We start from the raw sequence: 22551 nt of genomic DNA, 5'->3' as shown, positions 1-22551 counted from the left end.
TGTACTCCGAGTACAAATTGAAGGTGAAGAAGGTAGAGTAAAGGCGTTGAAGGGGTTGGGGTTGAGGGTGAAGAATCGAAACCTTCAACATCTCCGGATCTTGCTTTCTTCTTTGGTCTTGGAGCAAGCGTTTCGTTGCGTAACTGAGTTCTTTGCCACTTTGGCGTATTTTTGACTAAATTATAACAATCTTGCCATATCCATGGTTTTCCAGTAGTAGCCGCATAAGTTGTTGCTGCGTATGAAAGCTACGTTTATTAAAAAAAAAAAAAAACAATATCAAGTAGTATATAAAATGAAGTATAAATTAAACGAAGTATAAACGAATCTTACAATGTCTTCACGTCCCCACCCGCTTGGAGGTTGTTCTTCAAGCTTTCTTAGTATAGCATGATATTTGTTGAAGAACGGTAAAATAATCGCCCAACGTTGTGAGACTCCCTTCCACTTACGGTTGCGGTCAAAACCTTAAATTTGATTCATTCTAGCCATAATTAGTTCCCCATAAACTTGACCCGATTGATCATTTCTACTATAGGATCTTCTCCATCTCAATCCATGCTCTAGTAAGAGCAATATTTTCTTCATTTGTCCAACTTGGACCCCTTCCTTGTTTTGGTTGTGACATTGAGAGTGTTATGTGTGAAAGGTTGAGAGTGTTGTGTGTGAAATGGTTGAGAGTGTGTGTGTGTGAAAATGAAGAAGGAGATGAGTGTAGATATAGAGGTAGAAATCCGGCCGTTTTTTTGCGTTGGAGCACGCGACAATTAGTGGCGCCGATGATGTAGTGGCGTGGCGATGGTAATGGCGCTTTGTTGTGGTCAAAGTCAAAAAAGTTGCGCGACATTACTATTGTCGCTCCGCATCCGCATCCAAATTGCCAAATTTGCGAACAAGAATGCGAACAAGCAGGTGATGCGACCACGAATGCGACCACCTAGAGTTGGAATTCGGGAAATTCGAATTCGCATTTTCTTCAAATTTGAAGAATCGACCCACGGATCACGTCCCCACCTTAGAGATGCTCTAAGTTTTCATAGCTCCAGTGACTATATAAATATAGTTTTACATATATATGACTATATAAAATTACATTTTACATATATTTTGTCATGTGTCGGAAAAATTTTAATCTCTAAAATTACTATGTAAATTTAAGTTTTCCTAGCTTCAATAACTATGTAAATATAGTTTAATATATATATGACTACGTAAAAATACATTTACATATAGTATGTCAAGTGACGAGAAATTTTCAATCCCAAAAGAGTGAAAAAGGAAATAAGATAAAATATGAAATAAAAACAGACTAGATTTTATTCTTTTTTTAAAAAAACATAGAAGTTATTTAATGAGACTTAAATAATAGGGAGGTTATGTGGTATGAGCCGATAGAAGGGAGTTTATTAGGTTTTGGTCCTCCTAAATAGTTGGTTTTTGAGGTTTGGTCCGCACTAATCAATTTATTAGATTTTGGTCTTCCTTAATCATTTTGACTAAGCATTTTGACTAACGGCACTGTTAGTCAAGAAGATTTAGTAAGACCAAAAGCTAATAAACCGATTAGTGTGGACCAAACCCCAAATACCTTTTATTTAGAGGACCAAAACCAAAATAACCCTATAAACAATGACTCTATGCCGTGTCAGCATGGGTCGTCACCTGAAACAAAACTGATAGTACATTGTATAATTGTATACCATGCCCATTAAGTGTTACCGAAATGTAGACTTTTCAGTTTCGGAGACAACTGCTTGTGTTGGTGTAAAAGAGAGCGAGGAAGAGAAGTAGAAAGGAGGAGAAGAAAAATAGATACGAGGAGAGAGAAGGAGAAGTGAACTGAGAAAGAAGAACCCAATATGTAAACGTTGCCAGTTTCTGTTGTAAACAAATAATCAGCTGTGCATTGAACACAAGGTGTTTGAAGAAAGTTCACAATGACAAGTAAAAAAACAACTTGTACTCAACAAGGTATAGACAGGCTTAGCTTTTTGCCAGAGGGAATCCGAGACCATATACTATCTTTTCTTCCCATGGAAGATGTTGTGAAAACCAGCATTCTTTCTCGACAATGGAGACACATTTGCTACTCTCTTTCTGACTTGGAGTTTGACCAACAGGAGTTTGAAAACATGGAGGGGAAGGATCGAAATGCTTTGGATTTCAGGAACTTTGTTGATCGTTTACTTATTAGTCACGATAGGTCTGATATAAGAAGTTTCAAACTAATTACCAATGAACGCGTTGGTGGTCGTGATGCAGTGTTGGATGATATTCAAATCAATGCATGGGCATTATTTGCGTTAAAGCATAATGTCCGCGAGCTCAAACTTGTTTTTATCTCAGAACTGCTTCCTCTTTGCATCTTTACATGTCATACTTTGACTGTATTGCATTTACAATGGGTAAACCTTCACTTTCCTAGTATGGTTTTTTTTCCTAGTCTCAAAACTTTGGAGCTCCGTCATGTTTATTTGTATGGTGAAAACTTAACTAAAAATCTCTTTTTGAGCTTTCCCGTGCTAGAATGTTTGATCCTTGTATGTTGTGAGTGGTTTAATTTTAACACCAATACAAGTTCTCCTCCAGACCTTAAGGTGCTGCAGTTGGTCGAAGTAGAAGAGTCTAATTCCAGTAATATTCACATTTCTTCCCCAAATCTCGAAGAGATGGAGTACATTGCGCCCAAACCACCAAATGTTAGTTCTGAGACCCTCTCCTCTTTGGTCAGAGTGGATTTTATGTTATTTGAAAAACCATCTGTTCCGGGTAACATTGTGACTAAGATGTTGATGGGGTTGCGCAACATAGTCAAACTGAGCTTATGTGCAACCTCTTTTGAGGTATGATTATTTTTTCCATCCTTATGATATATTTTGGAAAATGTGAATCATTATATCTGTATCTTACATGTAGTTGTGCACTTGTGCATCTAGGTTTTAAGCTTAAGATCCGAACTTAGCAGCATGTCTTCCTACCTCATGTCAAGTAGCTTGAGACATTTTGTGTCTTAAGATAGGGCCTTTCAAAGACTCTGTCAAAGTGTTAATCCTCTTACTCAGGAGTTATCCCAGACTGGAAACTTTGGAGATATCTTTCCAGGAATTCCAGGTATTACTTGAAATCGTTGGAGTCAACTATGTTAGATTATTAGTAATGCAATATATGTTTTAATGTTGCTGGAATTATGGTAACTTGACTCATGAATTACTAATTTACTGTTTTGGTTAGATGGATTCTAAATTGGAAAGCATCCTCGTCAGTTCTGAGCAGTCTGGAGAGTTGTTCAATGCTTATATCTTGAAGCACCTTACCGGAAACTTGTTGAAGCACCTGAAAGCTGTCAAGATAAAAAATTTCCAAGTTGCAGATGAGGATGAATATCACATAGTAAGATATATACTTGAGAATGCCGACTTCTTGAAGAAAATGAGCATTCTATACGACCCTAGCGTAGAAGAAGATGTAAAGTTCCGGATGTTGGTTGCAGAGTCCTTGTTGACATTTAAGAAGGTTTCTCCTGATGCAGTAATTGTATTCTCCTAAATCAACCCGATTATATTGGCAGGTGCGTACTCTGTTCTGCTATCAATCTATTGAACCTTGGGGTTAAAAACATGAAGTCAATAGGTGAAAACTGATATAGCGGTACTTGCTACAGTCATCCCAAAATTGTAATTTATTGTTTATAAAGTCATCTAGTAGCCACGACTCCACTAGCAGTTTAGTAGCCCTCCCTCTCTCTGTCTCTCTGTCTCCCTTCCCCCTTTCTCTCCTCCTTTCTGCTTCCGTTCTTTGCTGGTTCTTGCAGCACGACTACACAAGCAGTACTCGGCTCCAAAAAAATTCACCCAGAAAATAAAAAATTGATAAGGGGTTCGGCCTATTGGCATAATAGCATCACCTTTTTTTTTTTTTGATGCAATATAATGGCATAATAGCATCACCTAATGCATGCTTTTAGGCTTCTAGCTATAGATTTTGTTTGAAAAATCGTTTTACAATAATTTCAACAGTATTGCCAATATTTCTTCGGAATGGAATATACATCATATGTCAACACATGCATACAGTGATCTGCCTGACTTGTCCAAATTTTAGTAATACTGTATGTCAGTATCTCCACCATCGGTAGTAAAAATATGAGGCCATTGGGGAAGAGTCATTTTACACCCTCTCCCACAAAAGCCAACTCAAGAACTTTCGCATATGCTCACTTGATTATTTTGAATGACAACAGGGTCCCTGATAAGGTGCAGCCACAGCAGTGCATTTGGATGCTCGTGATTTGGTGTGGGTTCTGCTCGTAGAAGATTCCTGGTACCTGATTCTGAGGTGGCTGAACTGATTGGTACTGAGGTGGCAATGCGTTTGCCTAGGTATTACAGCTACAGTTAGTTCAGGTATGGGGGATAACAAGGAGTTATGGCTACGCTTCAACAATAGAGAATCATCATGAGTCATTTTAACCGCATGGATATAACCAAAAGAAGCATCGTGGCCTAACATTTCGATATATAATAAACGGATAATGTATTCTTTCATTTTACGTTTTGGAATATCAGGTTCGATGATTCTTTTTCGTAATGTTTCGATTTCTGTTAATACGATTCGATCTTCTTCTGCTTTGGATCTTGATTCACCTATTGATTTTACTAGATCTAGAAACTCTTTTGATAGTCCCCATCCTGAACCTGATTGACTTCCCATTGCAAGCTCACGTCCAATTGTTTTTAATTGCTCCATTTCAGATCCAAGTTTTTTTTTTTGTTTTTGCTTCTGGTGTTGAAATGTTTGATGATGTTGCACACGTGTGGGTGTTTAGAGTGGAGATATGGAGATACGTGTGAGGTGACCAGATATGTATCGCTTCACTATTCACAAAATTGGTTCTATTCGGTCTCGGTGGGGTTAATGGTCCCGTTATTTGGTTTGGGAATATGGACCGTTATTAACAGAGAACAAGCCCATGAGACTGAATTGGAGATTAATTTAGCTTTTCAATTTTGTTTTTTATTCTAAGCACACTCACATTTTATGTTACGACTTACCTGAGAAATTTCATTTATTTCATGTTTTACACATGTATAGTGGCGTTTGCATGTTTGTTGCACACATGCATAATGGTGTTTGCATGTATATTAGAGAATGTCACAATTGGTATTAATAAAAAATAATTTACTGGTGTTAGCCCGAAAATGTCCTTATAGCGAAATTATTAATTATATGAAAACATTCATTTAAAACCACACTACACTGATTCATGTCATGAATGTCTCTTACATTTGCTTCTTTCCCTCTTCATTTCTTAGAACACCCAGAGTATAGATCTAACCGTAGGGATTGGCATCCGCTTTTAGAACACCCAGAGTATGTCATCCGCTGTTATTCCACCTGGCGTAATGCCAGAGGTAGCATCCCCAACCGTAGGGAGAGTTGAGGAGTTCAGGCCACCAGTGCAAAGTCAATCAGGTTTTACGCTTTGGTAAAATTTTATCGGAGTTCGTCCACTGAATTTGTGGGGTCTTCTGAGGTTAAAGTAGTCGAAGACTGGTTGCTAGACATGTCGAGTATGCTAGACTCCATGATGTACTGATGTGGAACGAGTTACTTTGGCTGCCTTCATGCTTAGAGGTGAAGCCAAACACCGGTGGATCGATCGTTAAGGATGTTGAGGCGTTTCCTATGACTTGGGCTAAATTTGAGGAACTCTTCCTTTTGAGGTATGTTACCGAGGCGGCGAGAGCTAAGAAGTGAATGGAATTCCTCAAATTGGAACAAGGAAACATGACCGTGGGACGATCTGAAGAGAAATTCAACGTTCTTGCATGATACGGGGAAGGAGTTAATTTCCGAGAAAAAGCTAAGGCTAGGAAATTCATTGTGGCCCAAACCGTATATCGCAGAGCAAGATGTCGGTCCTTCCTTCGATCGATTCTTATCTTTGAGGTCGTGAGAAGCGGCTCAAGGCATTGAAAGAGTTGATGATCGATTATTGCTACAGAGGCAAAGAGGTTGGGAAGGTAAGACAATCGACATTTTAGAAAAGGCGGATAGGGGAAAGAGGCGTTTATCAAAGGCGGTGGTTCCGGTAGCAACGGATGTATAGGCGGTCATCCGCCAGAGCAATGATGGAGGCACCCGGTATTATATAGGGGTTTGAATGTAGTTAGGCCAGCCACCGAGTGTACCCGTTCGCGAGACCGATGAGTGGATCACGATGGTACCGAGGGTACCCTCCTCCTTCTCGGACGAATAACCCGCCACGTAATTCCGTGCCCTCGTGGTCGAGAGCTAGATTGCAATGTCTACAATACCCGCAAGTAGAACCCGCATGGCGAGGGTGGTTACTATAATTGCGGTGAAGCTGGGCATATCAGGCGGTTTTGTCCCAAGTCCAATTCGGGGATGGAACAGAGACCACACGGCAAGGTGTATTATCTAGTGCCAGAGGAAGAAGTTATGGGTCTTGCTCCAGTCCAGGAGGAAGCCACAATACATAATGCGATGGGGGCAGATATCAGCGCTACCGATCAAGTGGTGGAAGGTATGATATGTCTGTTTACACATAAGGTGCATGTCCTGTTTGATACGGGTGCTACTCATTCTTTCATTGCTAAAAATATGGTAGCAATACTGGGGTAGGATGTAGTTAACACCGGAGGAAGCTTATTTTATCCACTCCGTTGGGAAGAAAACTATGTTCTCGAAGTGTGTCACCATTGTGGTAATCAATGATAGGTGATAATGAGTTGGTAGTTGATCTAACGGTGATGGACATAAAAGATTTCGATATTATAGTAGGGATGGATTTGTTAGGGAAATATCATGCCCGAGTTGATTGTTTTGCCAAAACGGGTGGCGTTTAGAAAGTAACGGGACGGCTGAGTTTGTGTTTTAGGGGATTAGAAATACAGTATCTCGAGTTGTGGAGGCCAAGCCTGACTTCAAGTATGATAGATACAGATTGTTAGCTGGTCTTTGTCTCCAAGGGCTGAAGTTCGAATCTCCCAAGCATGTTCCCGTAGTTCGTGAGTTTGTGGCAGTGTTCCCAGATGCATTGTCGGGATTGCCTCCCTGGCGGGAGATAGATTTTGTAATAGATCTAATGTCGGGAACGTCGCCTATTTCGATGATTCCCTATCGAATGGCTCCTCTCGAAATGAGAGAACTCAAATCCTAATTAGATGAACTGAAAAGATTGGGGTTCATAAGGGAAAGCCAGTCACCTTGGGGAGCACCGGTGTTATTTGTGAAGAAGAAAGATGGGTCGTTTAGGCTATGTGTGGATTATCGGAAATTGAATAATGTGACTATCAAGAACAAATATCTGTTGCCTAGAATCAATGACCTATTTGATCAGTTAAGGGGTGCCAAGTATTTCTCGAAGATAGATCTCAGAACAGGCTACCATCAGATGAGAATTCGAGAAGAATATATAAAGAAGACAGCTTTCCGAACACGGCTAGGGCATTTTGAGTTTTTGGTGTTACCATTCAGTTTGACAAATGCTCCAGCCGCATTTATGGATCTCATGCACCGAGTGATGTGGAAATACTTAGATCAATTTGTTATCGTATTCACAGATGACATATTGATTTATTCCAAGACTAGGGCTGAACATAAGGAACACTTGAGGATTGTTTTCCAAACATTAGTTGATCATCACCTTTATGCCAAGTTTAGCAAGTGTGAGTTCTGGTTGAATGAGATGAAGTTTTTAGGGCATGTTGTATCGGAGAATGGAATAAAAGTTGATGGTTCAAAGATAGAGGCAGTGAATAATTGGCCGAGACCGACGCCAGCGACGGAAATCAGAAGTTTCTTGGGATTGGAAGGTTATTACCGTCGTTTTGTGGAAGGATTCTCTAGCATAGCGTCGTCCTTAACTAGATTGACACAGAAGGAGGTGAAGTTTGAATGGATGGAGGCATGCGAAAAAGCTTTCCAAGAGCTAAAGACGCGATTGATAACAGCGCCAGTTTTGACTATTCCAGATCCGGAGAAGAGTTAAGTGATTTATACTGATGCCTCTAACATCGGGTTAGGATATGTCTTAATGCAAGAAGGCCAAGTGATAGCGTATGCGTTAAGACAATTGAATGCCCATGAGAAGAATTATCCTACTCATGACTTGGAGTTAGCTGCGATTATTCATGCCTTAAAGATATGGAGACATTATGTGTATGGTGAAAAGTTTGAAATATTCTCGGATCACAAAAGTCTCAAGTACTTGTTCTCGCAGAAAGATTTGAATATGAGGCAGAGGAGATGGGTTGAGTACATGGAGGATTATACGTTCTCATTGCAATACCATCCGGGTAAAGCAAATGTAGTTGCCGATGCATTGAATAGAAAGCGAGAACATGTTTGTCTTGCCAGATGATGATGAAGGAGTGGCAATTCTTTGGAGTCCGGCATGCTTATGGTTTTGAACTTCATTTGGAAATGGAAGTGGAGATTCTCCGGAAGTGTCGTTATTTAGCACAGATGACGCTGACGGCAGAAAACACTTTAGTCCGTGAGATTGTGAATGCCCGAATACATCGAAGGATGGACCTAGGTACCGAGGATATGTGGAGAATGCCGAGGATGTCGATTGGGAAAAGACACCGGAGGCGAAAGTATCAGATTCGAGAAAAGAGTTTGGGTACCTTTTGATCACTCTTTGAGGAATGATATCTTGAGCCGAAAGCATATGATCGAAGTATACAATTCATCTGGCGGTACCAAAATGTACAGATTTGCGTCGTCGGTTTGGTGGCGGGTATGAAGCGACACATTCATGAATATGTGAAGAAGTGTGCCACATGCCAACCAGGTGAAAGCGGAACACCATAGACCACCGGTCTTCTTAAACCCTCTGGAGATTCGGAATGGAAGTGGGAGAATATAACCATGGATTTTGTATCCGGATTACCGAGGACCGTGAGGGAATGGATTCTATATGGTCATTGTTGATAGATTGACCAAGTCCGCTCATTTCATACACATTAAGACTACTTACTCTGCTGAAAAGCTAAGTAGAATCTACATGTCGGATAATCGAGGTCAGGTTGCATGGGGGCACCATTATCGATAATTTCAAATAGAGGTACTCAATTTACGGTTCATTTTGGAGAAGTCTTCAAAGGGAATTGGGAACCAAACTGAAATTCAAGACAACATTTCATCCATGAAACCGATGGGCAATCGGAAAAGAGTCATTCAAATCATAGAAGATATGCTTCGTGCTTGGCGCGTGCTTGATTTTGGGGGTAGTTGGAAGACTCATTTGGCGTTGGCGAAGTTTGCTTACAATACAGCTACCAATCTAGTATTGGTATGGCACCGCTTTGAAGCGTTGTATGGCGGACCTTGCGGAACACCTCTATTGGACCGAAACCGGAGATAGTATTATGTTGGGGCGAGAGATGGTTAGTGACACCACCGAAAGATTAAAGTGATACGAATCGGTTGCTCACAGCCAGTGAGTCGAGAAAAGTTATGGGATCGGCGAGGCGTCCCTTGGAATTTTATGAAGGTGACGGTATTTTTGAAGGTATCTCCGAAGAAGGAATTCAGAGGTTCGGGATGAAAGGGAAACTTGCACCTAGATATGTGGGACCGTTTCCGATTATCCGTAAGATCTCGGAGTTAGGCGATAGGTCGAGTTACCGGAAAAGGCTATCACGCGTCCATAACGTGTTCCATATTTCGATGCTACGCAAGTATGAGCCCGATCCCTACATGTGGTCGATTTGGAATCGTTGGAATTAGAAGAAGACATTACCTATCCGGAAGGGCGGTTCAGATTCTAGATACGAGAGAAAAGAGATTGCGGTCAAAGGTCATTCCGTTGGTAAAGGTCTTGTGGAGAAATCACAATGTAGAGGAAGCAACATGGGAGAAGGAATCGGATATGCAACAACAATATCTAGAATTGTTCGAGAACTAAGGTATGATTTAATTTCGAGGACGAAATTTTCTTTTAAGGAAGGTAGGATGTAAAGACTCAAATTCTTGTTAAGGGTATTTTAGTAAATTACATAGCAACCCTAGGGACATTTAGGTAATTGGTCGGTCGGGTTACATTTCCAACTTACGTAACTTAATGAAACTTAACTCAGACTCCTAAGCCACGTTAGATAAGCAAATCATATGAGAAAAAATTGACAAAATGTCGGTTAGCGGCTTTTCTGCGTCGAAGCTGGCACGAGTTAACAACTTACACGCATGAGTGGGTTATTGTTATAGCCTGCGGTGGAATAGAATGTAGGAAATTAATTAAGCTGGTTGGGCCGGAAAAACAATTAAGACGCTAAGTCGAATTAGTGGGTGGTTAGAAGTTAATTAGGACTTTAAGCCTAATTTGGGCATATTGGGCTTGGGCCTTAATTAGCAAACAAGTAAAGAAAAAAAAAAAAAAAAAAAACGTATTGCACAAACCAAAAACCAAACCAACAGTAAAACAAAAACGCACGAAACCAAATTCCCCAAATCAAAATCGCACCCAATTTCGCAACAAATTAAAACCTAAGAAAGAGAAAACTCAATTCTCCCCAATTCCATCGATTAAAAACCAACAATTCTTCACACCCAATCCTTAGAACCACTAAAGTCAAGGGTGAGGATTCAAAATTTCTTGGAGTTGCGTCGTATTTCCGCGAAAGGTGAGTTAATTTCGTCTCAATTCCATATTTTGATTCAATTTCGATGGAATTGGTTGTGTTTGATGAAAAATAATTGAAATTGGTTGTTGAATGTCGGCAGTAGCTTGTTTGGAGAAAATTGAGTTGAGCGATATCGGTGGAGCAGCTAGCTAGGGAGTTGTTCTTACTGACTCGGTAAGAATTATATATATTCACTCCATTTTGAGCATTTCATGTTGATTATTGAGTGGAGGAGAAGAAGCACCCACCGAGTTTATTGTTATAATTAATGTGAAGTGAAGAGTGGAATTTGTTTGTAGTTAGAGTTGGGGAAAAATCGTAATCGTTAGTGGAATTGATAGATATGAGTAGTGTGGGCATAAAGGCACATAGAGACTGTCCAGAAGTAACAGATTACTAGAAATGGCATGTCAGCTGTGCTGATAGTTAGAGGAAAACATTTACTGAAACCAAATTCGTAACGTCGAGATTTCTTCTCGGCTTGCGTTAGATAAGAATTTATCGTTAGTGGATAAATTCTAATAACTGACGTATGTGTATATGATGTTATAGGAGGAATTACTAGTGGATTCGGCTAAGCGGGCTTGATTTGGTTAAGTGGGCTTGAGGAGAACGGAGCTTGCTAAGGTAGGAACCTACATACCAATATATAGCATGCTTATTTTTATGCATGATTTGATTTGATTTGATTTGTTTAAATTGGTAATAGATTGTTTGCGTATCAACCATGCATGTATATATATAATATTCATGTTTTGCATTGTAGTTTTCCTCGATATAAACTAAGTATATGGATAGCTTTTGTGTGAAAAGAAATGAGTTTGTGAAATCGGGGTAGTTGGGATTGTTTTCTTTGTTAAAAGAGTAAAACTGGTTTTGGGAAGGGTTCTCGTCTTGTCTCGATGTAAAGAGACGAATGATGGATTTTGTAATGCGGGTAAAGGATTACCCGGTTGTTTGTAACTAGGTGTGAGGTTACGGATTGTTCCAATGGATGGTTCGTGGGTTATTTACGATGATTAGCCATTTAGGAATCATCGGTTGTCATTTACTATGACCGCCCGTTTAGGGAGTCATAGGTTACCTTTACTCGATTGTTGGAAATCCAGGAACTCACACATACAGAACCAACAGTTTTAAAAGAAAAACTAAATATGTATATATAGTATTTGGAAATAACCGGTAATACGAGTATATATATAGATATTACTATACTTATCACGAGGGGATTTAGAAAAGGAATTGTGAATTCCAATAAAGAAGGAACTGTTGTCGCGAATTCGAGGCGGCGGTTCATTCTCAGGATTCCAACCGTGGTGTACACCTTTTCGGTGGTGGGCCACCTTTAAAGGGATGCATCATTGGATGTAGTCCGGGAATTCCTTTTCTAATTTTCTAGATAACCATGCTTGTACGTATCACGATGTATGGTGATTAGCTTGTGTAGGGTTACATATTACCTTGATGAGGTTTAGACGCGAGGAGTGAGAGTTTAGTCCACTCACGGATGTGTCGAGGATCCCCGGAAGGTCTGCGGTCGTCGAACGGTTGACCATTCAGTAAGTTAGGTGACGCCATTATGAATTGGGTGGTCAGGGGCCCACCCCGAGCCCTAAAAGCTTTGGGGATTTTGTGTGTCTGAATCTGACAACGGCATTTCAGCTCTGCCGGTAAAATCGAAAAACAACGGTGCATGGTTCACACCTGGAAAGTCTTGAACCGAGATTTGCCTTGTGGATCGGGTGAAGTACCGGTCGTACCCTCAACATTCTAATAGGATCACGGTGACCCGAATAGTTGTATGATGATTGTGAAAAACTCTATTTTGTATATCAATAAAGCATGTCGAAATGATTTCTGCTAGTTAGTGATGTATATATATAGTCACGATATTTGAATACTTTTATGGAAACCCTGCATGTTTTAAATGTTTTATATAAGTAAACTATTTATTGGTTATGTGCGTTTCTACTGGGCTTAGTTGTTTTGCTCATCCTACATTAACATTTCAGCCGAGCCCGTTGCGGAGGAGACTTTCCCTACCACCGAGGATGATGGTTTATGGGATTTGGGTGGTTTCCTTATGCTTGGCGACGGGATCTGAGTCAAGTTATTTTGGTATAGGGTGAAATTAGCTCCTTTTGTTGTATATAGAGAGCACAACTCTTTTCTTTTGGTTGTATAGAGAGAGACTAGTTTCTTTTGTTGTATATATAGAGAGCTAGGTCATTTTGATGTAACAATCGATGTATTTGGCAACGGTTCTCCTTGTTTTGTAGATATACAGTCATATCCCCGTAATATCTAAAGTTAAGAGTAGTATATATATGGTTGTTGGATATATATATGGTTGGAAGGATGAATTATGCGATGTCCAGGTGTTATGACAGGTTTTTGTATACGAAACGTCGATTAAACAAAGAAAATTATGTCGAAATTTCGTTAGAATCGGGATGGTGACTGCCTCGAGATTCATCCTCACGTCCTCGGGATGTGTGTTGGGTCTCGGGGCGTTACACGTGACTTTTCAATTTTGCTTTTGACCCTTAGCATACTCACATTTTATGTTATGACTAATATGAGAAATTTCATTTATTCCATGTTGTACACATGTATAGTGGCGTTTGCATGTTTGTTGCACACATTCATAATGGTGTTTGCATGTATATTAGAAAATGTCACAATTGGTATTAATAGAAAAATAACTTACTGATGTCAACCCGGAAATGTCCTTATAGCGAAATTATTAATGATATGAAAATATTCATTTAAAACCACACTACACTGATTCATGTCATGAACGTCTCTTACATTTGCTTCTTTCCCTCTTCATTTCTTAGAACTCCCAGAGTATAGATCTCAAGTTCTCAACCTCATCAAAAACATTTAAAGAGTTGCTCAAGTTCTGAAACAGTACCCAAATTACCTTGTATTCATTATGAACATAATCAAAACAATAGATAGATATAAGGCGTGCGACCACCCCACGCACCTCCTGAGATTAGAAAGGCTCCACTACCACATAACTAATTGCCTATAAAATTACAAGAACAAATCTGAAAAATTACAATAACAAACGAATTAAAAATTACACCACTACCCTCATCCTTCTTCATTTCTCACTTTCTCTCATTTTTTTTGCTTTTTTCAAATTTATAATTATTCTTTTCTTTATCTCAATCAATTTCTCTTGAAATTTGTTGTTCTCCAACCAAGCAAATCAGATCTGATAAACAATATCAAGATTTGAAAATTTTGTTTCTTCCACTCAAAACCAAATTTGAGATTTGTCTACTTTTTCAATTTGAAGAGTGAAATCTCTTCGAATATGAAAGTCAAGTTTTTTTCAATTCAAATATGAAATCTCTTTGCGCTGTTGTTCATTTCAAATAATTTTGCATAAGTTATGATCGACATGTTTTCTCTATGAAAATTTAATTTTTCATAGGTCAAGTTACAGTGTAAATTTAAATTTACATAGATCAGTTTTGTTGAATATCAGTTGTAGTAATCTTCTATGTAAGAATACATTTTAAAAGGTCGTATAAAATTATGTGAGTTCGTTATGTCAAATGTTAGATTGGTTAATTTCAAATAAATGCTATGTGAAAAGAATTTATCATGCATAATTTTTTGTTTGTTTGCAGACTTGTAAACGCACTATTCTAAATTTAAATTTTCATAGATCAAGTTACTACATAAACATAAGAGCATCTCTAGGTGGTGGTAGCATACTCTTCAAATTTGAAGAATGCTACCACAGAATCTGATAGCAAATTTCGACCGACTCTAGGTGGTCGCAAATTCGTGGCCGCATAATTCATTGGGGACCCACTGCTGACATTAGTATCGGGCGATGCCATCAACTGTCACCGCCGCTACGACAAACCAGTATTAGTCTGGCGCCGGTACCAATGTCGCGTCTTATGTTTTATTTATTTAATCGCTACGACGGTCGGACTTTTGTCATTTTACAAAAATTTTTCAACTCGGTCCACTCTAGTTAGTAGGAAGAAAATGAGTTCCGACGAATTTAATCCGTCTATAATAACCAAACACGATGGAGTGGTGGCGGTGAGGAAGAAGAAAACAGTGCATACGTTTGGGATAATCCCAGTGGTGATCTAGATGATGAACCAACCACTTCCGGAGCTGGAAATCAAGGAGTTGAGGCTGACGATCCATTCTTTGCTTCAATATCGCCAAGTCGATTTTGAATTTCTATGAGGCTATTGATTTCAGCCATCTTAGGCCGGTGTCCAAGAGATTTCATGATAGGCATGTCTCAAGAGTTGTTCTTGAACAACAGGTATGTATTTTAATTTCATAAATTAGTAGTAGTAGTAGTTAATTTTAGTAGTTCAATACGATATTTTTATTTTTATTTTTAATTTTAGTTTCATTTTGCATACATCGAGATGTGTTATGTATCGGGTTCGTTGCACTCCACGTCGCTTAGGACGGTGGGATGATATTAAGAAAGTCGGTGCACTTGACCATGTTAGAGATGCAATTTTAAGCGACTCCTTTGCTCATCTAGTTGACATCCCTTACAATAAGACCATTCCGGGAGTTATTAATGGTTTAGTTGAGAGATGGTGGGATAGTACACATACTTTTCACTTCCCTCGTGGAGAGTTGGGCTTCACTCCATTAGATTTTTGCATGATATCTGGTTTGAGTATAGGATTAGGTAATCCGTTGAGATGTAGCAATCAATTCCGTGAGTTGTGCCCAAATGATGACTTTCTTCCTTTGTCCGACCGGCGGAGTCATATGACGATCTTTGGTGTTAGGATTTCTACGGTATCAAGGCTGCATACATTCCACCGTTGACTACCGATTGAGATTGCAGTTTTGATAGATTATTTGTCACTTGATTCGATGATGGTCAAACACATGTTGATGAGTATGTAAAGAGCTTTACGTATGTATTTGATGGGTGTCTTCTTTTTCCTTCCGCCATTCCACGATTAACTTGGGATATCTAGCTAACTTTGAGCACTTGCATGAGTTGGGGTATTGATTTTGGTTGAGCCATATACCGTCATTTGTTGCGTTGTTTAGATAGTATGCCTCGACATCTTGGGTGTTGTCGGTTGAGTCCCCAAATGGGAGGGTTTGTCATTCTCTTAGAGGTATGGTTTTATGAGTATTTCCGTCTTTGCAAAATCCTATCCTCACAGAGTATACCGATGAGAGGCCTAGGCTCGTGGGGCTTGGCACGGACCTTGTCGAGCTGCCATCGACCCGATGAGATCGATCATAATATAACTTATGTCCAACCCGATCGAGCTTAGCACACATGCTTCTATTGTTTGGAGGCCTTGGAGGACATCCGCACATCACATCGGCCAATGACCGGTAGATATGCATTGTTCATTTCTCATAGGAGGATGGTATTCACTTGTGGAGGATATGGAGTGGTATTTAGGGGATAGATGTTACGCATACTCACACCATACTTTGGTATCCCTCCGATCCGCTACCCATGTATCGAGGCTAAGGACATGACCTTAGAGCAAGTCATCGAGTAGAACGCGCATTAGACTTGGCTACGTGCTTCCGACCTAGTTACATTGCAGACTTATGAGCAAAGATTACACCGCATCGGGTTTAGGGTGTCTATTGGTCATTTGCTCCCGGTATAGGTTGTGCAGGCAACATTCATACGGTTAGCAATTTGGGTGTCGACGTGAATTCAGATTGGCCCGGTAGTCACAACCGACGTTCACCGGACTCAATGCACACATTTTTGTTCCAAATGGATCCCCCTTCGTTATTTTTCCAGAACTACGCATCGAGACTTGATCCTAAGCAATACATTTGGGTACGTAGGCAACTTCACACTGAAGTTCAGTCTCTTCTTTCCCCAACAACCATCTCCTTCACCATCTCCAAAAACATTACTTTCGACCCTCAATTGGTGTGTTTTGGCAAATCTTGCTGAAACATATTTGGCGCCGTCTGTGGGGATCGACCATCATATGGACAGATCAGCATGTTGATGAGCCCTAAGATTTGAGCTACTATCAACTGTGCGAGTCCCATGACAAGTCAACCACTCCTTGTTATATGCCGATTCATTCTTCAGTGAGGCAACAAATAGAAAGGTTATCAACCATCATATGGACAGATCAGCATGTTGATGAGCCCTAAGGTCTGGGCTACTATCAATTGTACGAGTTCCATGACAAGTCAACCACTCCTTGTTATATGTCGATCCATTCTTCAGTGAGGCTACAATTAGAACGCTATCGACATCATCATATGGAACAGATCAGCCACGTCGATGAGCCCTAAGATTTGGACTACTATCAACTGTGCGAGTTCCATGACGAGGTCAACTACTGTCCTTGTTGTATGCTAATTTCTTGTAGTTATATCTTGATGATCGAGCTAGTCAATATGAATTGATGGCAAACAGATCGGAATTGTTGAACTAGTGTACTGGTCATCAAATTGAGTCTTTTTGCTTGATGACCAAATTGAAAGAGCTTTTTGAAATAAAATTCTTGGAGCGCCAAAATTGAAAAAAAATTTATAGATTTTTTTTTTTGTAGATCATTTGGATCAGCAAAATATTCTCTGAAACATTTGGTCGACAAGTTTTTTTTTTTTTTTTTTTTTTTTTTTTTTTTTTTTTTTTTTTTTTTTTTTAATTTTTAAGGTAGGTAAAATTAGATATTGCAAATTGGCAATGGAAAAGACCGAGCCAATTATGAAGATTGGTTCTTTCTTCGCCTAGGGTGAACATTTGGAGTATATGGACGGAAGGTTGGGATCCAATCACTCTTTTCATGGTCCTCTGTAAGTGAGTCACCATCTACATAACTACTATTGTCAACTGACCATGTAATGTGAAACATGCATTGGTCGACAATGAGCTTGAGGGTTGGGACCACGACTTGTAGAGGGACCTTTCAAAGAGGTTGAACTACTAAAGCATGGTAAGTGATACATACAAATAATTTCTTCTAGGAGAGAGCCGATCTCTTATAGCATTTTGGTTAGGATTGGCTATACCAACATTGTTTTTCTTCATATCTTCGATGAGTTGTCTACCCCTCCATGAGTGGTCGACATTAAAGTTAGCAAAAGAGCTTTTGAACTCACTCACGATCACACTTGAAACTATCCATCTTCATATTATAGTTTTGTTTGCTTCCTTTAATCGCACGATTCTTTTTGGTGCGTGAGGAAGTGCTTTGATTCTGTAGTTACTTCTCCTGACAACTATACATGTATCTGTTTCTTCAATTTTCGGAGATGACGGTCGACTTGAGTTGTTGGATCTGTAATATGAATACTCACTCTCCCAGTCGCAGATGGATGAGAACCATCGGACTTGGAAATGGAATTCTCATTCGGCAGAAGTTAAGTGTTGAACTTGAGCGGTAAGAGGAGAGCCTTCACCATTGTTTGTTCTTTGTGAAGCTATTGACGTAACTTTTTTGTGGTTGAGGGTAGGAGCACAGACGGCGCCAAATATGTTTCAACAAGATTTGCCAAAACACACCAATTGAGGGTCAGAAGTAATGTTTTTGGAGATGGTGAAGGAGATGGTTATTGGGGAAAGAAGAGACTGAACTTTAGTGTGAAGTTGCCTACGTACCCAAATGTATTGCTTGGGATCAAGTCTCGATGCGTAGTTCTGGAAAAATAACGAAGGTTGAATTTTATAGGTAGGATTGGTGATAATTACTTCCTCGTTCTCCAATATTCCAATCGTAGGATGAAGTTGGAGAACTGGTAGGAGAACCGGCCAATCATGGGATGAAGTTGGAGAACTGGCAGGAGAATTGTCCAATCATGGGATGAAGTTGGAGAACTGGTGGGAGAACTGTTCAATCATGGGATGAAATTAGAGAACTGGCGGGAGAACTATCACACGATATGAAGTTGATGGAAGTGAATCTTGAATGTGGATGAAGTTGTGGAAGTTGTTTGACTCACAAAACATATGCGCAACTGATATTGATTTTATGCGTAGGTATGTAGGCTTTGAGCGTGGGGTTTTTGTAGATAAGCTTTGAGCATGGGCTCTGAGCGTGGGCTTTTTTTGTAGATAAGTTATGAGCATGGGCTCTGAGCGTGGGTTTTTTTGTAGCATGGACTCTGAGCGTGAGCTTTATATTGAATTGGGCTTTTATTGGGCCATATTTGTGTGTGCCGGAATAGCATACATAGTGAGTTTCTCATCCAGTGGAGGTATAAAGAAGGCACATATGTCACTATTAAACATGCTGGCTAAGTAGTCAGCTACCCTATTTGTTTATCTGTAGACATGTATGTATGAAATACATAATCCCTATGTTAGCCCTTTAATAGTTAGGATTATATTCACACAGTACAAAGGTGGTGGTTCTGTTCCCTTTAGAATATTGATGGTACTCTGAGAGTTAGATGCTGCCACAATCTCCTTTTTCCCAAGCAATGTGCAACCTTATATACCATAAAGAATCCCTTGGAGTTCCTGGTATAATACGGACCTCATGCCCCCTTCTCCAGTGTAGGTGATAAGAGCCCAAAACTGTAGTTTTAACCCCTTAATAATCATACTGTTAGACCAATTATGTGAATAATAAGTAAGAGTTAATACTGATTACGTGTTTTTATGCATTTCAGGCTTCAAAGTTCATTATGTGCAGAAATGTGCGACTTTAGCGAGATAAAGGAGCAAAAGTCAGCAGAACTTCCGAATGCCATATCTTTGGACTCATACCTCGGAATTGGGCCTACCTTATGTCAAAACGACCGGCTCGGAAAGAGCTTTCCAATGGTCTAAGCCTTGACCCAATCAGAGGAGCAGAAGTGGACGAAAAGTCTGTGGAAGCCAACTGCAGCTGAAGAGGCCTTTTGATTTGAAAGAATTGGGTTTTGGGCCTGATTCTCTGGCCCAAAACATGGCTCCAAGCCCATGCACGAATTTTGGATCTGAAAGTATAAAAACCAAAGCTTAACTCTTTGTTAATGGTAGATAGTTAGTGGTAGCTAGTTAGACCTAAATTAATATATAGAATTTTAGATCTAGAATTAAATATCCATTTTAATTAGTTTTCATTTCCCTTGTTTTAATTTAAAATATTAAAATATTGTTATTGCTTCATTAGATAAATAAAGTAGTTTATTATTGATCAAATTCGATTTTGTCATTTATCTATTGCTTAGATCTAATTTCATTTCTTGGTTGTTAGTCATTTCGTAGTTATTGATGTTAGATTTTAATTATTGTTTGTTAAATTTCATAAAGTTAGAATCTTTAGATTTAGTTGTCTTAAATTTATAATTAGTTTTAGTTTAAACACCAAACACATCACTCTCACCATTGTTCCTTGTGTTGGATCAATTGAATTTGTTTAAGTCTTGAGAATTAAGAGTGGAACGAATTCCTTACTCATTATATTGCATGATTATGTTTTGAGAGTAAGAAGAATTGATTTAAACGTAAGAACGGTAGGATTTCGTATTAGTGTTCTTGTAGCATTAATATTTAGGATTCTATTGATTTTATATTTATCAAATGGCGCCGCTGCCATCTTAGTTGCACTTTAGCATTGTTTTCATAGTAGAAGTAGTCATTTTAAGTCCCATTTCACCCACCCACCCTTGTTTGATTCATACCGTTGTTGCCCGCTTCACTTTGGACAAATTCGCGAAAAATACGGGAAGCGCCAGCCAAGGCTTCGACCAGCTAAGTTACTGGAATTGTGTTTACCACCGAAGGCACGCCAGCATTATACCAAAGCGACCAGCGCCAAACACCGAACTCGACTTCCCAATCGAGCGACCCACCTTAAAAACACCATAATCTGAAAATTACTCGAAGCTGAAAGGAAGCTACCATCTGGCCGCGACCGCCGCCCGGTGTTAAATTTCCCCGGATTTCCACAGCTTTGATTCAAACTTTGATCTTTCATATTTTTCAGTGTTCTAATCTCTTATATACACCAACACGCCATACACAAGACGCTATTCATAAGCGAAGCAAGGACGCTATCGTATTCCTTTCTTCCATACCTCGCATTTCCAGTTAGAGGTTTTCTACTAGTATATCAGAATTGTTTGAAGTGTTGCATGTTTAGTTAAGCTCAACTTAGTCTTGCATGAGATTAAGGTCTGGTCGAACAAAAACAACAAACGTAATTACACGGCAACAAACAAGTCTATCTAGTACACCACCCACGACACCTCTAGCTACTATCACACACACCATACACCATACCCCATATAACGGGTGAAGAAAGAGAGACTCCTCTCTCCGACTTTTACAAAGCCTTGAGCGATAGCCCTAAATCTTGCATCGCTCTAGCAGACCGGTGGGGATTTTTTCGTTCCCCAAACATATTTAATTTGTTACCCGCTTTTCATGGGTTAGACCATGAAAAACCTTATCGGCATTACGCTAGGATTGAACAAGTCCTTACAACATTCCACCATCCTACGGTTGGTACGGAACAGATTAAACCGAGGGTATTCCCTTTCACCTTAGCCGATAAGGCGCCTTGGTTAACTCCCTAATTCTTACGTGGACTCGTAATAAACTTGTTCACCAATTGTTTATGGAACATTTTACCCACCCCTAAAGACGGATGAGATGCTTTCAAAGATTCATTTTTCCCACGTAATCCTCATGAATCATTTTCGAGGCATGGAATCGTTTCACCGATCTCCTTATAGAGTGTCCACATCATAACTTAGCGAAAGACACGTTAGTTCGCGGCCTTTTCAAAGGTCTTCTACACCACCATAAAGAAGTCCTCGACATAATGAATGGGGGTAGTTTCCTAAGTAAAGGAGCCCCGAGAGGCTTACAAATTTTAGAAGAACAAACTAAACGCAATAACAATTAGGGGAGTGATGATATCCCCCCGGCCCGCTTAGTTCTTCAACAACGGTTAAGGCTACCAAGATGTTTGAGGTTAAATCAGATCCCGAGCTTAAAACTCTAATTGAATCCCTCACAAAAGGTAGAGGCCATTTCAGACAACAAAAGCCTATCCCCGGCCATGAATGTAAATTCAAATCCATGTAGTTTCGCCGAGTCCCGAAAGCATCCCGACTCCCATCGTCCTATAGCCTATGAACATTCTTGTTCCATTAATAGTGAACCTAACGCCTTTGAGACAAAATCCCAACTTCGGGTTGGAGAAATAACCAACAAGTCACACCTACGTGGTACAATAATCAATATGTTAAAGCCAACGCATTTATTATAACCAAGCTCCACAAGGACAAGGATTGTGGTCGTGGTAATTATAATAATTATAACAACCAAGCACAACCCCGACAAGGTCAAGCACAAGGTCAATATAGTTATAATAATTATGATGCTAATAGAGGTATCGTTCCGGTAAATAATAACTATCACAATAATCCGCCCATAAATAATCAACGCGAAATAGTTCAAGTCACACCACCCGCGACTATTACACCCACACAACCGGATCGCCTTTGACACCTTCATACAAGTGAGCCAACAACTTTTCCAAACCATGGCTCAATCTAACCAACACATTCTACAATCTGTTAATAATTTAAACCAACGCTTAGCCCAATAAAAGTTAAACCAAAAGGCGGTTTCCAGCCAAGCGATACCCAACCCTAGAACAAAAAACACAGCCTTTGGGGTAAACGGTAATACTAGTATCGAAACTACAACCGTGGGTGAAGCTAAATGCCATCACCACTCTCCGCTTGCGAAGAGTGGTTGATAACAAAGTAACTATGCCTATAGTTACCCCATCAAGATTCTCCACACCGGATATCGAACTAGATACCAAATAGAAACTCAAGAACCTACCACCGTAGAGGTACCCGGTTAAACCACAACCTAAGAAACATAAAGCCAAGGTTACACATCAAGTCGAGCCATACACTAAATATAGAGCTTAAACCA

At 39.7% G+C, this 22551-nt stretch overlaps 1 protein-coding gene and 1 long non-coding RNA gene across 2 annotated transcripts; both read left to right on the top strand.

Moving 5' to 3' along the window:
• Positions 1–1622: 1622 nt before the first annotated feature.
• LOC147500597 (F-box/LRR-repeat protein At4g14103-like) lies at positions 1623–4628 on the top strand. The gene is made up of 4 exons (XM_086562206.1): positions 1623–2843; positions 2937–3111; positions 3232–3568; positions 4241–4628. The coding sequence occupies exons 1-2, from the start codon at positions 1938–1940 to the stop codon at positions 3012–3014; spliced, it is 984 nt and encodes a 327-aa protein (XP_086418332.1). The 5' UTR covers positions 1623–1937; the 3' UTR covers positions 3015–3111; positions 3232–3568; positions 4241–4628.
• A 5363-nt stretch (positions 4629–9991) lies between these two features.
• Positions 9992–12733, top strand: LOC147500596 (uncharacterized). Its single transcript, XR_015194715.1, has 4 exons — positions 9992–10652; positions 10753–10826; positions 11205–11279; positions 12665–12733. It is a non-coding gene; the product is annotated as an uncharacterized LOC147500596 (long non-coding RNA).
• The last annotated feature ends 9818 nt before the right edge of the window (positions 12734–22551 follow it).

This window comes from Coptis chinensis, chromosome 5, assembly GCF_015680905.1.
Source record: "Coptis chinensis isolate HL-2020 chromosome 5, ASM1568090v1, whole genome shotgun sequence".
Taxonomy (NCBI): Eukaryota; Viridiplantae; Streptophyta; class Magnoliopsida; order Ranunculales; family Ranunculaceae; genus Coptis; species Coptis chinensis.
The sequence above is the reverse complement of the archived record's forward strand: the minus strand, read 5'-3'. Positions and strand labels throughout refer to the sequence as shown.